The sequence below is a fragment of the Bombina bombina genome, chromosome 7 (assembly GCF_027579735.1).
Source record: "Bombina bombina isolate aBomBom1 chromosome 7, aBomBom1.pri, whole genome shotgun sequence".
In the NCBI taxonomy this organism is placed as follows: domain Eukaryota; kingdom Metazoa; phylum Chordata; class Amphibia; order Anura; family Bombinatoridae; genus Bombina; species Bombina bombina.
The window spans coordinates 569,960,825-569,977,232 of NC_069505.1; the positions used below are offsets into that span (position 1 = coordinate 569,960,825).

The window sequence follows — 16,408 nt, forward strand, 5'->3', positions numbered from 1 at the left end:
ATGAGCTGTAATTCTTTGAGGAGGCTGCTGGCCAGCAGTCTCATAAGCTAAACGGATTATGCTTCTCAGCCAAAAAGAAAGAGAAGTTGCTGAAACCTTTTTCGCCTCTCCTCTTTCCAGAGTAGACGACAAACAATGCAGATGTTTGACAAAAATCCTTAGTAGCTTGCAAATAAAACTTTAAAGCACGAACCACGTCAAGATTGTGTAACAGACGTTCCTTCTTTGAAGAAGGATTAGGACACAGTGACGGAACAACAATTTCCTGATTGATATTCCTATTAGATACTACCTTAGGAAGAAACCCAGGTTTGGTACGCAAAACTACCTTATCTGCATGGAAGATCAGATAAGGGGAATCACACTGCAAGGCAGATAACTCTGAAACTCTTCGAGCCGAAGAGATAACTACTAAAAACAGAACTTTCCAAGATAAAAGCTTGATATCTATGGAATGCAAGGGTTCAAACGGAACCCCTTGAAGAACTTTAAGAACTAAATTTAAACTCCATGGCGGAGCAAGAGGTTTAAACACAGGCCTGATTCTAACCAAAGCCTGACAAAACGCCTGAACGTCTGGAACATCAGCCAGGCGCTTGTGCAAAAGAATAGACAGAGCAGAAATCTGTCCCTTTAAGGAACTAGCCGATAATCCCTTTTCCAATCCTTCTTGGAGAAAAGATAGTATCCTAGGAATCCTGACCTTACTCCACGAGTAACCTTTGGATTCACACCAATGAAGATATTTACACCATATCTTATGATAGATTTTCCTGGTGACAGGCTTTTGAGCCTGAATCAAAGGTATCAATGACCGACTCGGAGAAACCACGTTTTGATAAAATCAAGCGTTCAATCTCCAAGCAGTCAGATGCAGAGAAATTAGATTTGGATGTTTGAATGGAACTTGGAGTAGAAGGTCCTGCCTCAGCGGCAGAGTGCATGGTGGAGAGGATGACGAGTCCATGGTGGAGAGGATGACATGTCCACCAGATCCGCATACCAAGTCCTGCGTGGCCACACAGGCGCTATCAAAATCACCAAAGCTCTCTCCTGCTTGATCTTGGCAATCAGACGAGGGAGGAGAGGAAACGGTGGAAACACATAAGCCAGGTTGAAGGTCCAGGGCACTGCTAGTGCATCTATCAGCGCTGCCTGGGGATCCCTTGACCTGGACCCGTAACAAGGAAGCTTGGCGTTCTGACAAGACGCCATCAGATCCAGTTCTGGTTTGCCCCAAAGTTGAATCAGCTGGGCAAATACCTCCGGATGGAGCTCCCACTCCCCCGGATGAAAAGTCTGCTGACTTAGAAAATCTGCCTCCCAGTTCTCTACTCCTGGGATATGGATAGCTGAGAGATGGCAAGAGTGAACCTCTGCCCATAGAATTTTCTTGGAAACCTCCATCATTGCCAGGGGACTCCTTGTTCCCCCCTGATGGTTGATATAGGCTACAGTCGTGATATTGTCCGACTGAAATCTGATGAACTTGGCCGCAGCTAGTTGAGGCCAAGCCTGAAGAGCATTGAATATCGCTCTTAGTTCCAGAATGTTTATCGGAAGGAGGGCTTCCTCCTGAGTCCACGAACCCTGAGCCTTCAGGGAGTTCCAGACTGCGCCCCAGCCCAGAAGGCTGGCATCTGTCGTCACTATAGTCCACTCTGGCCTGCGGAAACATTCCCCTGGACAGATGGACCCGAGATAACCACCAGAGAAGAGAATCCCTGGTTTCTTGATCCAGATTTAACAGAGGAGACAAATCTGTGTAGTCCCCATTCCACTGGTTGAGCATGCAAAGTTGCAGTGGTCTGAGATGTAGGCGGGCAAACGGAACTATGTCCATTGCCGCTACCATTAGGCCGATCATTTCCATACACTGAGCCACTTATGGCCGAGAAGTGCAATGAAGACCACAGTTAGAAGACCTCAGAAAGGCCAGAACAATGTCCGTATGGGACTTGGCGATTTGAAAAGTCGACGCCTGAATCAGAATGTTGTCTAGGTAAGGGGCTACCGCTATGCCCCGCAGCCTTAGAGCCGCCAGAAGGGACCCTAGAACCTTTGTAAAGATTCTTGGTGCCGTGGCCAACCCGAAGGGAAGAGCCACAAACTTGTAATGCCTGTCTAGGAAGGCGAACCTGAGGAACTGATGATCTCTGTGAATCAGAATGTGGAGATAAGCATCCTTTAAGTCCACGGTAGTCATATATTGACCCTCCTGGATCATAGGGAGGATGGTTCGGATTGTCTCCATCTTGAAGGACGGGACCCTGAGAAATTTGTTTAGGATCTTGAGATCCAAGATTGGTCTGAAAGTTCCCTCTTTTTGGGAACTATAAACAGGTTTGAATAAAAACCCAGCCCCTGTTCCTCTCTTGGAACTGGGTGGATCACTCCCATAACCAGTAGGTCTTGAACGCAACGTAAGAATGCCTCTCTTTTTATCTGGTTTACAGATAGTTGTGAGAGATGAAATCTTCCCTTTGGAGATGAACCTTTGAATTCCAGAAGATATCCCTGGGAAACAATCTCTAGCGCCCAAGGATCCTGGACGTCTCTTGCCCAAGCCTGGGCGAAGAGAGAAAGTCTGCCCCCTACTAGATCCGGTCCCGGATCGGGGGCTACTCCTTCATGCTGTCTTAGAGGCAGCCGCAGGTTTCTTGGCCTGCTTCCTCTTGTTCCAAGCCTGGTTAGGTCTCCAGACTGGTTTGGACTTGGCGAAATTTCCCTCTTGTTTTGCATTAGAGGAAACGGAGGCTGCGCCACTCTTGAAGTTTCGAAAGGAACGAAAATTATTCTGTTTGGTCCTCTTATTGGACCTATCCTGAGGAAGGACATGACCTTTTCCTCCAGTAATATCAGAAATGATCTCCTTCAGCCCGGGCCCGAATAGGGTCTGTCCCTTGAAGGGGATGTTAAGAAGCTTAGACTTTGAAGTAACGTCTGCTGACCAGGACTTAAGCCATAGCGCCCTACGCGCCAAAATGGCAAAACCTGAATTCTTAGATGTTAGTTTGGTTAACTGAAAAACGGCATCAGAAATAAAGGAATTAGCTAATTTAAGAGCTTTAATCCTGTCTAGAATGTCATCTAGCGGAGTCTCCACCTGCAGAGACTCCTCAAGAGACTCGAACCAAAAAGCCGCTGCAGCACTAACTAGGGCTATGCATGCAAGAGGCTGGAGAATAAAACCTTGATGAATAAAAAATATTCTTAAGGAGACCCTCAAATTTTTTATCCATAGGATCTAGGAAACCACAACTGTCCTCGACGGGGATAGTTGTACGCTTAGCTAGGGTAGAGACTGCTCCCTCCACCTTAGGGACCGTCTGCCACGAGTCCCGTATGGCGGAATCTATGAGAAACATCTTTTTGAAAGCAGGAGGGGGAGAGAACGGCACACCTGGTCTATCCCATTCCTTAGTAATAATTTCCGAAAACCTCTTAGGGACTGGAAAAACATCAGTGTAAACAGGCACTGCAAAGTATTTGTCCATTTTACACAATTTCTCTGGAACCACAATGGGGTCACAATCATCCAGAGTCGCTAAAACCTCCCTAAGCAATAAGCGGAGGTGTTCAAGCTTAAACTTAAACGCTGTCATTTCAGAATCAGACTGAAGCAACGCCTTCCCTGAGTCTGAAATGTCACCCACAGATAGAAGCTCACCTGCCTCGGCTTCTGAGTATTGTGAGGGTACATCGGACACAGGCATTAAAGTGTCAGAAAACTCTGTATTAGTTCTAGCCCCAGAGCTGTCTCGCTTTCCTTGTAACCCTGGCAGTTTGGAAAATACCTCTGTGAGGGTAGCATTCATAACTGCCGCCATGTCTTGTAAGGTAAAAGAATTAGACGCACTAGATGTACTTGGCGTCACTTGAGCGGGAGTTATAGGTTCTGATACATGGGGAGAGCTGGATGGCATAATCTCCCTTTTTTCAGTCATAGAATCCCCTGGAGATAAATCTTTAAGTGCCATAATATGGTCTTTATAGTTTATAGAAATTTCAGTACATTTGGTACACATTCTAAGAGGGGGTTCCACCATGGCTTCTAAACATATTGAACAAGGAGTTTCCTCTATGTCAGACATGTTTAACTAGTGCATCAGAAAAAATGTATAACAGGAGCACCAAGTATATGGATAAAAAATCAAACTTTATTTAGAACATAAAGGGTGTCTTAACCCTTGGGTAAGAACATACATGTATAGTTAAACAGATGAAAAAAAGGCTGACCGGTTTCGGCTGTTGCCTTACTCCTAGCCAGGCTAGGAGTAAGGCAACAGCCGAAATCGGTCAGCCTTTTTTTCATCTGTTTAACTATACATGTATGTTCTTACCCAAGGGTTAAGACACCCTTTATGTTCTAAATAAAGTTTGATTTTTTATCCATATACTTGGTGCTCCTGTTATACATTTTTTCTGATGCTTTGCTTATTACTTGGCCAAACAGTGAGCACAGGTTTTGGATATAAATTGCGGTAGGTGGGCTAGAGGCACACTGCACTGACTGTCTTTTCATCCAAGGGACACAGGTGAAGTTTTTCAGGTCCCTAAAAATTGAATAATGGGCAGAGAGTAATAATCCTGGATTACAAGACACAACTGTTCACACCAGTACTGGACACAGCATCCTGATCTGAAAAAACACCACACCAAGGGACTGAAGAGTGGTGAGTCAAGCATTTTATCTTGTGTATACACGGATGTCTGGGAGTGGTCCCTTGTGAATGATATTAGTGTGGGGGTTGTTTTGGGGAACACTGCCACATTTTTTCCTTTATAAACAGTCTAAGTTGTGCAGTGGCCTTACAAGGAATTGTTTTCAGGACTATTTATACATTTCTTTAATACAGTGCATACACCTTAACCACTTCCCCTATTGTATTTTGAATGTTTAACTAGTAATGAGACAAGCAAGCTTGGAAAACACTTTAATAAAGGTGAAACAGCAATTAAACAAAAACGTTACTGTGCCTTTAAGAGAAAAAAAAACAACGCTTAAACTGCAAAACAGTGTAAAAATATAGTAAAGTCTTTGAAATTTTTACAGTGTGTGTAAGGGACTAAAGCAACATTGCAACCACTTGCAAATGGATGATTAATCCCTTAGGCCCCAAACCGGATTTAAAAACGTTAAAAAACAATACAAGACAGTTAAGCACCCTGCCACAGCTCTGCCCTCAAGTACGATTTTGTGCAGAAATAAACCCTTTATAATGTTCCTCAGGTGCCAGAGGATTCCTCTAGGGAAGCTGGATGTCTCAGTATGAAGAGCTCTAAAATAAGCCCCTCCCACCATGTACTGGATGCCAGAGGGGCCTTAAGAAAATACTCCTAGGAGTATCTGATTAGCCATGTGGAAACTAGGCCCCAAATAAAGTTATCTCCCTCAGAGAAAAAAACGTCCTATTTTTTAATTCATGTAAACGTTTAACTGTCACTAAGTAATAAGAGTATTACCCTGTTGTGTAAGCATGATCCCAGTCGCTGTTAAATCACTGCATCAGGCTTACCTCAAATACACAAGGCTCTGTCAGCATTTTCTAGAACTCATTCATCTCTCTAGAAATAAATATACTGAACATACCTCAAAGCAGGTAATCTGCAGACCGTTCCCCCAACTGAAGTTGTCCCATACTCTTCAGTTATGTGTGAGATCAGCAATGGACCTTAGTTACAAACCGCTAAGATCATCAACCTCCAGGCAGAACTCTTCTTCTAATTTCTGCCTGAGAGTAAAACAGTACAACGCCAGTACCGTTTAAAAATAACAAACTTTTGATTGAAGGTAAAACTACACTAAGTCACCACATATCTCTTGATACTTCCTATCTTGTCGAGAGCTGCAAGAGAATGACTGGGGGTGGCAGTTAGGGGAGGAGCTATATAGACAGCTCTGCTGTGGGTGTCCTCTTGCAGCTTCCTGTTGGGAAGGAGAATATCCCACAAGTAATGGATGAACCCGTGGACTGGATACACCTTACAAGAGAAAAGAAAATGTATGCTTACCTGATAAATGTATTTCTTTTTTGACACAATGAGTCCACGGATCATCATAATTACTAATGGGATATTCACCTCCTGGTCAGCAGGAGGAGGCAAAAAGCACCACAGCAGAGCTGTTAAATAGCTCCTCCCTTCCCTCCCACTCCAGTCATTCGACCGAAGTTAGGAAGAGAAAGGAAAAGCAAAGGTGCAGAGGTGTCTGAAGTTTACCTTAACCCAAAACCTGTCTTACAAGAACAGGGCGGGCCGTGGACTCATTGTGTCAAAAAAGAAATAAATTTAACAGGTAAGCATAAATTTTCTTTTCTAAGACACGAAGAGTCAACGGATCATATTAATTACTAATGGGATCCAATACCCAAGCTAGAGTACACAGATGATACGGGAGGGACAAGACAGGGAACCTAAACGGAAGGCGCCACTGCTTGAAGAATATTTCTCCCAAAAGCGGCCTCAGCCGAGGCAAAAGTTTACTAACGTAGGTAGACTGGAGTGGGATAGAAGGGAGGAGCTATTTAACAGCTCTGCTGTGGTGCTCTTTGCCTCCTCCTGTTGACCAGGAGGTGAATATCCCATTAGTAATTAAGATGATCCGTGGACTCATCGTGACTTAAAAAAGAAATACAAATGAGTAAGCATTAAAAATAACAAAAGCAGAATTAGTAAACCAAGAAGTCCAGGAGGCAAGCGCTAAAATGATATAAACAAAAGGAGGAAGGTAAAGGTAAACCTTGAGACTGATATATAACGTGGAAATGTGGTGAAGAGACAAAATTGAAGAAAACCAGTGGAAAGAGTAAACCAATGGGAAGCAAAAAATAATATGGTATGCAAATTGTTGTGTGAGAGAGGAGATAAAACAAGGGAACCATCAAGGGTATCAAAGCCACAAATTTAATATAAATGCAGACCAAAAATAGTTATCAAGAGCTAAAGAAATCAGAAAAGCTGGTATAGAAAATGAAGATCATAAAAAATGTGGAATATCAAGAATGAATAGAGAGATAAAATTGTAAAACAACCAAGACTAAAACTTCAACGGAGAGGATGTAAACCACAGAGAAAGCATACGATTAAAGACTATATCCCAGGTGTGAAAACTTGAGACACAATCTACTATTCCGTAAAATAATTTGTATATTGTGGTGTTGGGGGAACTCCATGGTGGACCTCAAGCAGTAAACGTTGGGATACCTAATTGTAAAGTTAGAATACATCAAATTAGTTGGACAGAAAGCTACAAAACAATGTATCTCACCTGGTTGAACTCCAGTAAGTCTAGGAGGTCGAAAAGCTTGCGATTTTTCTCGTTGTCCTTGAGTTTGACGTAATATTGCTGAAGCCCATGAAGTGTCAGCTTGGTCTCATCATCAACGAAGATTTCCATAGGCTGGAGGAGGGTGGGTAGGAAATCAAGGGATAAACAGTAAGGGGGTGGGGCTGCTTTAGCTCTAACATTTGGGAAACCTATTAAAAGGTTTTGGGAGGTGAAAAATTCCTAGGCGTTAATTTAGGAAGTTTATACAACTGATGGGATGAGACGGTATTTAAAAAGGTCACATTACAAAAATGTATCGTTCTTCGATACCTAATGATCCATTAGCAAAGCACCAATGCCCTTATGAAACATAAATTAACACAATCAATTATATAAAGTGTAGAACATGATGAAATTATATTTGCACCTTTAAAAAGATATATTAAAAGGAACATAAAACCCCACAATTGTCTTTCATGATTTAGTTAGATAGTGCAATTCTAAACTACTGCACATATTGCTTCTATTATCTAATTTGCTTTATTCTTTTGGTATACTTTGCTGAAAAGCATACCTGGGGAGGCTCAGAAACAGCAAAGCACTACTCGGAGCAAGCTGCTGATTAGTGGCTGAACTTATATCACTCTTGTGATTGGCTCGTCTGATGTCTTCATCTAGCTCCGAGTTGTGCATTCCTGCACCTTCAACAAAGGATATCAAGAGAATGAAGCAAATTAGATAATAGAAGTAAACTGGAAAGTTGCTTAAAACAGTGTGCTCTCTCTGAGTGATAAAAGAAAAAAAAAACATAATTTATGCTTACCTGATAAATTCCTTTCTTCTGTAGTGTGATCAGTCCACGGGTCATCATTACTTCTGGGATATTACTCCTCCCCAACAGGAAGTGCAAGAGGATTCACCCAGCAGAGCTGCATATAGCTCCTCCCCCCTACGTCACTCCCAGTCATTCGACCAAGGACCAACGAGAAAGGAGAAGCCAAGGGTGAAGTGGTGACTGGAGTATAATTTAAAAAATATTTACCTGCCTTAAAAAACAGGGCGGGCCGTGGACTGATCACACTACAGAAGAAAGGAATTTATCAGGTAAGCATAAATTATGTTTTCTTCTGTTAAGTGTGATCAGTCCACGGGTCATCATTACTTCTGGGATACCAATACCAAAGCAAAAGTACACGGATGACGGGAGGGATAGGCAGGCTCTTTATACAGAAGGAACCACTGCCTGAAGAACCTTTCTCCCAAAAATAGCCTCCGAGGAAGCAAAAGTGTCAAATTTGGAAAATTTGGAAAAAGTATGAAGCGAAGACCAAGTTGCAGCCTTGCAAATCTGTTCAACAGAGGCCTCATTCTTAAAGGCCCAAGTGGAAGCCACAGCTCTAGTAGAATGAGCTGTAATTCTTTCAGGAGGCTGCTGTCCAGCAGTCTCATAGGCTAAACTAATTATGCTACGAAGCCAGAAAGAAAGAGAGGTAGCAGAAGCCTTTTGACCTCTCCTCTGACCAGAGTAAACGACAAACAGGGAAGACGTTTGTCGAAATTCCTTAGTTGCCTGTAAGTAAAACTTTAGGGCACGAACTACATCCAGATTGTGCAGAAGACGTTCCTTCTTCGAAGAAGGATTTGGACACAAAGAAGGAACAACAATCTCTTGATTGATATTCCTGTTAGTGACTACCTTAGGTAAGAACCCAGGTTTAGTACGCAGAACTACCTTATCCGAATGAAAAATCAAATAAGGAGAATCACAATGTAAGGCTGATAACTCAGAGACTCTTCGAGCCGAGGAAATAGCCATTAAAAATAGAACTTTCCAAGATAACAACTTTATATCAATGGAATGAAGGGGTTCAAACGGAACGCCTTGTAAAACGTTAAGAACAAGGTTTAAACTCCATGGCGGAGCAACAGTTTTAAACACAGGCTTAATCCTGGCCAAAGCCTGACAAAAAGCCTGAACGTCTGGAACTTCTGACAGACGTTTGTGCAACAGAATGGACAGAGCTGAGATCTGTCCCTTTAATGAACCAGCAGATAAACCCTTTTCTAAACCTTCTTGTAGAAAAGACAATATCCTAGGAATCCTAACCTTACTCCAAGAGTAACCTTTGGATTCGCACCAATATATGTATTTACGCCATATCTTATGGTAAATCCTTCTGGTAACAGGCTTCCTAGCCTGTATTAGGGTATCAATAACTGACTCAGAAAAACCACGTTTTGATAAAATCAAGCGTTCAATTTCCAAGCAGTCAGCTTCAGAGAAGTTAGATTTTGATGTTTGAAAGGACCCTGTATCAGAAGGTCCTGTTTCAGAGGTAGAGACCAAGGTGGACAGGATGACATGTCCACCAGGTCTGCATACCAAGTCCTGCGTGGCCATGCAGGTGCTATTAGAATAACTGATGCTCTCTCCTGTTTGATTCTGGCAATCAATCGAGGAAGCATCGGGAAGGGTGGAAACACGTAAGCCATCCTGAAGTCCCAAGGTGCTGTCAGGGCATCTATCAGGACTGCTCCTGGATCCCTGGATCTGGACCCGTAACGAGGAAGCTTGGCGTTCTGTCGAGACGCCATGAGATCTATCTCTGGTTTGCCCCACTGATGAAGTATTTGGGCAAAGACCTCCGGATGAAGTTCCCACTCCCCCGGATGAAAAGTCTGACGACTTAAGAAATCCGCCTCCCAGTTCTCCACTCCCGGGATGTGGATTGCTGACAGGTGGCAAGAGTGAAACTCTGCCCAGCGAATTATCTTTGTTACTTCCATCATTGCTAGGGAGCTTCTTGTCCCTCCCTGATGGTTGATGTAGGCTACAGTCGTGATGTTGTCCGACTGAAACCTGATGAACCCCCGAGTTGTCAACTGGGGCCAAGCCAGGAGGGCATTGAGAACTGCTCTCAATTCCAGAATGTTTATTGGTAGGAGACTCTCCTCCTGACTCCATTGTCCCTGAGCCTTCAGAGAATTCCAGACGGCACCCCAACCTAGAAGGCTGGCGTCTGTTGTTACAATTGTCCAGTCTGGCCTGCTGAATGGCATCCCCCTGGACAGATGTGGCCGAGAAAGCCACCATAGAAGAGAATTTCTGGTCTCTTGATCCAGATTCAGAGAAGGGGACAAGTCTGAGTAATCCCCATTCCACTGACTTAGCATGCACAGTTGCAGTGGTCTGAGGTGTAAGCGTGCAAAGGGTACTATGTCCATTGCCGCTACCATCAAGCCGATTACCTCCATGCATTGAGCCACTGACGGGTGTTGAATGGAATGAAGGGTGCGGCAAGCACTTTGAAGTCTTGTTAACCTGTCTTCTGTCAGGTAAATCTTCATTTCTACAGAATCTATAAGAATCCCCAGGAAGGGAACTCTTGTGAGTGGAACGAGTGAACTTTTCTTTTCGTTCACCTTCCATCCATGTGACCTTAGAAATGCCAGTACTAACTCTGTATGAGACTTGGCAGTTTGAAAGCTTGAAGCTTGTATCAGAATGTCGTCTAGGTACGGAGCTACCGAGATTCCCCGCGGTCTTAGTACCGCCAGAAGAGCACCCAGAACCTTTGTGAAGATTCTTGGAGCTGTAGCCAATCCGAATGGAAGAGCTACAAACTGGAAATGCCTGTCTAGGAAGGCAAACCTTAGGTACCGGTAATGATCTTTGTGAATCGGTATGTGAAGGTAAGCATCCTTTAAATCCACTGTGGTCATGTACTGACCCTTTTGGATCATGGGTAAAATTGTCCGAATAGTCTCCATCTTGAACGATGGAACTCTTAGGAATTTGTTTAGGATTTTTAAGTCCAGGATTGGTCTGAAAGTTCCCTCTTTTTTGGGAACCACAAACAGATTTGAGTAAAACCCTTGTCCCTGTTCCGACCGTGGAACTGGATGGATTACTCCCATTAACAAAAGCTCTTGTACGCAGCGTAGAAACGCCTCTTTCTTTGTTTGGTTTGTTGACAACCTTGACAGATGAAATCTCTCTCTTGGGGGAGAGGATTTGAAGTCCAGAAGGTATCCCTGAGATATTATCTCTAGCGCCCAGGGATCCTGGACATCTCTTGCCCAAGCCTGGGCGAAGAGAGAAAGTCTGCCCCCCACTAGATCCGATCCCGGATCGGGGGCCCTCAATTCATGCTGTTTTAGGGGCAGCAGCAGGTTTCCTGGCCTGCTTGCCTTTGTTCCAAGACTGGTTAGGTCTCCAGCCTTGTCTGTAGCGAGCAACAGATCCTTCTTGTTTTGGAGCAGAGGAAGTTGATGCTGCTCCTGCTTTGAAATTCCGAAAGGAACGAAAATTAGACTGTCTGGCCTTAGGTTTGGCCCTGTCTTGAGGCAGGGCGTGGCCTTTACCTCCTGTAATGTCAGCGATAATTTCTTTCAAACCAGGCCCAAATAAGGTCTGCCCTTTAAAAGGTATATTAAGTAATTTAGACTTAGAAGTAACATCAGCTGACCAGGATTTTAGCCACAGTGCTCTGCGTGCCTGAATGGCGAATCCTGAATTCTTAGCCGTAAGTTTAGTTAAATGTACTACGGCCTCCGAAATGAATGAATTAGCTAGTTTAAGGACTCTAAGCTTGTCCGTAATGTCATCCAGAGTAGCTGAATTAATGGTCTCTTCCAGCGACTCAAACCAGAATGCCGCCGCAGCCGTGACCGGCGCAATGCATGCAAGGGGTTGCAATATAAAACCTTGTTGAAAAAACATTTTCTTAAGGTAACCCTCTAACTTTTTATCCATTGGATCTGAAAAGGCACAGCTATCCTCCACCGGGATAGTGGTACGCTTAGCTAAAGTAGAAACTGCTCCCTCCATCTTAGGGACCGTCTGCCATAAGTCCGGAGGAGGGGGTGAGAACGGCACACCGGGTCTATCCCACTCTTTAGTAATAATTTCAGTTAGTCTTTTAGGTATAGGAAAAACGTCGGTACTCGTTGGTACCGCAAAATATTTATCCAACCTACACATTTTCTCTGGTATTGCAACTGTGTTACAATCATTCAGAGCCGCTAACACCTCCCCTAGTAATACACGGAGGTTCTCCAGCTTAAATTTAAAATTTGAAATATCTGAATCCAATCTGTTTGGATCAGAACCGTCAGCCGCAGACAGAAGCTCTCCGTCCTCATGTTCTGCAAGCTGTGACGCAGTATCTGACATGGCCCTAGTATTATCAGCGCACTCTGTTCTCACCCCAGAGTGATCACGCTTGCCTCTTAGTTCTGGTAATTTAGCCAAAACTTCAGTCATAACAGTAGCCATATCTTGTAATGTTATCTGTAATGGCCGCCCAGATGTACTGGGCGCCACAATATCGCGCACCTCCCGAGCGGGAGATGCAGGTACTGACACGTGAGGAGAGTTAGTCGGCATAACTCTCCCCTCGCTGTTTGGTGAAATTTGTTCAATTTGTACAGATTGACTTTTATTTAAAGTAGCATCAATACAGTTAGTACATAAATTTCTATTGGGCTCCACTTTGGCATTGGAACAAATAACACAGGTATCTTCCTCTGAATCAGACATGTTTAACACACTAGCAACTTGGAATACAATTCTAGTAAAATATTATGAAAAACGTACTGTGCCTATAAGAAGCACAGAAGATTTATGACAGTTGAAAATTAATAAACTGAAACAGTTATAGCATCAATCCTTGTAAACAACACAACTTTAGCAAAGGTTTGTTCCCATTAGCAAAGACAACTAACTCTGATAGCAGAAAAAAAATTACAGAATAAACGTTTTTTATCACAGTCAACTACAATCTCACAGCTCTGCTGTGAGAATTACCTCCCTCAAAACAAGTTTTGAACACCTCTGAGTTCTGTAGAGATGAACCGGATCATGCAGGAAATACAATGAGCTGCTGACTGAAATTTTTTGATGCGTAGCAAAAGCGCCAAAAAACGGCCCCTCCCCCTCACACACAACAGTGAGAGAGATCAGAAACTGTCAGAAATTAGATCAAGCAACTGCCAAGTGGAAAAAAAGTGCCCAAACATTTATTCACTCAGTACCTCAGAAAATGAAAACGATTTTACATTCCAGCAAAAACGTTTAACATAAATTAAGAGTTATTAAAAAGCCTGTTGCTAGTCCCTGCAAAATAGGCTAAAGTTTTATGTACACAGTGTAATTCCAGTGAAGTACCCTTCCCCAGAATACTGAAGTGTAAAATATACATACATGACATTATATCGGTATGGCAGGATTTTCTCATCAATTCCATTGTCAGAAAATAAAAGCTGCTACATACCTCTTTGCAGATTAATCTGCCCGCTGTCCCCTGATCTGAAGTTTACCTCTCCTCAGATGGCCGAGAAACAGCAATATGATCTTAACTACTCCGGCTAAAATCATAGTAAAAACTCTGGTAGATTCTTCTTCAAACTCTGCCAGAGAGGTAATAACACACTCCGGTGCTATTATAAAATAATAAACTTTTGATTGAAGATATAAAACTAAGTATAATCACCATAGTCCTCTCACACATCCTATCTAGTCGTTGGGTGCAAGAGAATGACTGGGAGTGACGTAGGGGGGAGGAGCTATATGCAGCTCTGCTGGGTGAATCCTCTTGCACTTCCTGTTGGGGAGGAGTAATATCCCAGAAGTAATGATGACCCGTGGACTGATCACACTTAACAGAAGAAAAAGGGTTTTCTATGTCCCTTTAAAGGGATACTGAACCCAATTTCTTTCTTTTGCGATTCAGATAGAACATGCAATTTTAAGCAACTTTCTAATTTACTCCTATTATCAATTTTTCTTTGTTCTCTTGCTATCTTTATTTGAAAAAGAAAGTCTAGAACCCTGGACAGCACTTGTTTATTGGTGGGTGAATTTATCCACCAATCATCAAGAACCCAGGTTGTTCACAAAAAATGGGCCGGCATCTAAACTTACATTCTTGCTTTTCAAATAAACATACCAAGAGAATGAAGAACATTTGCTAATATGAGTAATTTAGAAAATTGCTTAAAATTGCATGCTCTATCTGAATCACGAAAGAAAAAATGTGGGTTCAGTGTCGCTTTAACCTTTTAATGCATAATCTAAGCATTGTTTTAAACTCCACTCCCAAACAGCTTCTATGGAAAACTAGTCAATAATAAGCGGGCAATAGCCTACAAAGTTTCTTATTTGTGCATTTTATATATAGTAAGAATAAGCATTTGTGGTACCCCAGGTTCTATCACGCTATGTGGTGATATCACGGCTTTGCAAATATACACTTAGTATGGAAAACATTCTTAGTTGTTAGCGCACAGTTATGGCTAAACACCAGCATCAAAGGGTGTACCCTAACCTGGTATGTGATGCTGTAATACCACCGCAATTGTGGATACAATTATAGAGTGCTGAATGTTCAAAGGCTTCAAATTGCAAATTCTCTATTTCGGCAAGTGACGTCTTTGTAACGGCCATAGAAGTAAATGATCAATAATGTACTATGCAATGTGTTCTTAATAAAAAAAAAATAGTAAGGAAAGCGACACATATACATATTTCTAAGTCAGGGATTGCTAACCTTGGCACCCCAGGTGTTTCAGAACACTGATGCTCAGGCAATCTGGAGTCAAGTTAAGTATCATGGGAAATGTAGTTCCCAGACATCAGGGAGCCATCACTGTTCTAGGTGCCGATATCAACATGTATTAATTGGTGTGTATGTTCTTGTGCGCAAACTTTATTGACAAGAGCAAGATGCGTACACACCAATTAGTGCATGTCAGGTTCCAAGACTAGCAAAGCTGAGAAATTACTGTTAAACAAAAACACATACAACAACAAAAAAACTAAAGGAACCAGTTTAACAAACTTTATATAGTAAAATACATAAAAAAAAAACAACAACAAAAAAGCAAAAGAAAAAAAAAAAAATATGCTGGAGCCCCTTTATATAAAAGAAAAAAAAAAAAGACATGTCAGACCTATAATGTTATAAAAATATTTTTCAATTTTGATTTTTTTTTTAATGATCATTAGGTCACAAGATATAAAAGTGTAGATAAAAATATTAACTAAGCCAAAAATAACATAGAAATACTGTACTGTATGTTTTCATCCAGGGTTATTTATAACTTTTTATATATATTTTTTTATATATTTAACAAATCAAACAAGTGAGCAACAGTTTTTAAACAGCCCCAGAGATAAAATAGTTACTATAACTATGTAAGTCTATGGAAAAGTATACATACCCTGTTTAAAAAAGGAACAATAAATACTATGGGGTGGATTTATCAAAGGCTTTGCAAGCCTTTTGACCCCATACAACTGCAGGTTCTCACAAGAGAACCTGCACGCCGTATTTAACAAGCAGCGGTCATCAGACCGCTGCTTTCCTAACCTTTCGCCACTTCTAAAGTGGTGAATTTCAATCTCCCCAGTATAGTTCAACCGGGGAGATTGACAGCTCCTGTCCGTGTGTGATTGGAAAATAGCGCTCATGTGCAATGCTGAATTTCGCCTGGGGATTCAGCCTGCCAGAGGTGAGCTGCCGCAGACAGGGGCGTGTATGTGCGCCCCTGTCTGCCTCAGCTTGATAAATCGCCCGCTTTGAGATGGTAATATAAAATGATAAACTGTATAAATAAAAAACCTCTGCAATATACTTTTATTATTTTTGTCCCCTTTTCCTGTAATTCCATTCTGAAATTGTGAGCTTTTCGGTTCCTGTTAGAAATGGAAGTGCATAGCACTTTTTATATAAAACACAGCTATTGGCAGAACACTCTAGTGACCTATTTATAACTGTCCCTAATTGGTCACAGCAGAGAAGTAACCTAAGTTACAACATGGCAGCTCCTATTGTTTTATAGACACTAAAACATTACACTTATTTTGCCACCATTTAAACAACTAATGAAACTTTACAAAATACAACTATGTTATTCTCCGACTAATCTTTTCTTTGAATGCATTACTCTATCTAGCATTTATTTAGTGTTTAAAGTCCCTTAAATTCTGATCATGGCAGAAAGTTCAGTTGAAGCCTAAGCAATTATAAATGGTGCATGTATGGTTTTTCATTTACTATTTGTATTTTACTTTAAAATGTAATTCTATACATGACAAAAGTCTACGCTGAATGACAAAGTCAACTTTTATTCCCT

General features: G+C 42.0%; 1 protein-coding gene across 1 annotated transcript in view; it reads right to left on the reverse strand.

The window, feature by feature from the left end:
* Positions 1-16,408, reverse strand: part of DDX39B (DExD-box helicase 39B) — an 89,388-nt gene that overhangs the window by 31,402 nt on the left and 41,578 nt on the right. Inside the window, exon 7 of the mRNA XM_053721953.1 lies at positions 7,271-7,402. Within this exon, the coding sequence (XP_053577928.1) occupies positions 7,271-7,402 (132 nt within the window). The remainder of the gene's footprint in view (positions 1-7,270; positions 7,403-16,408) is intronic.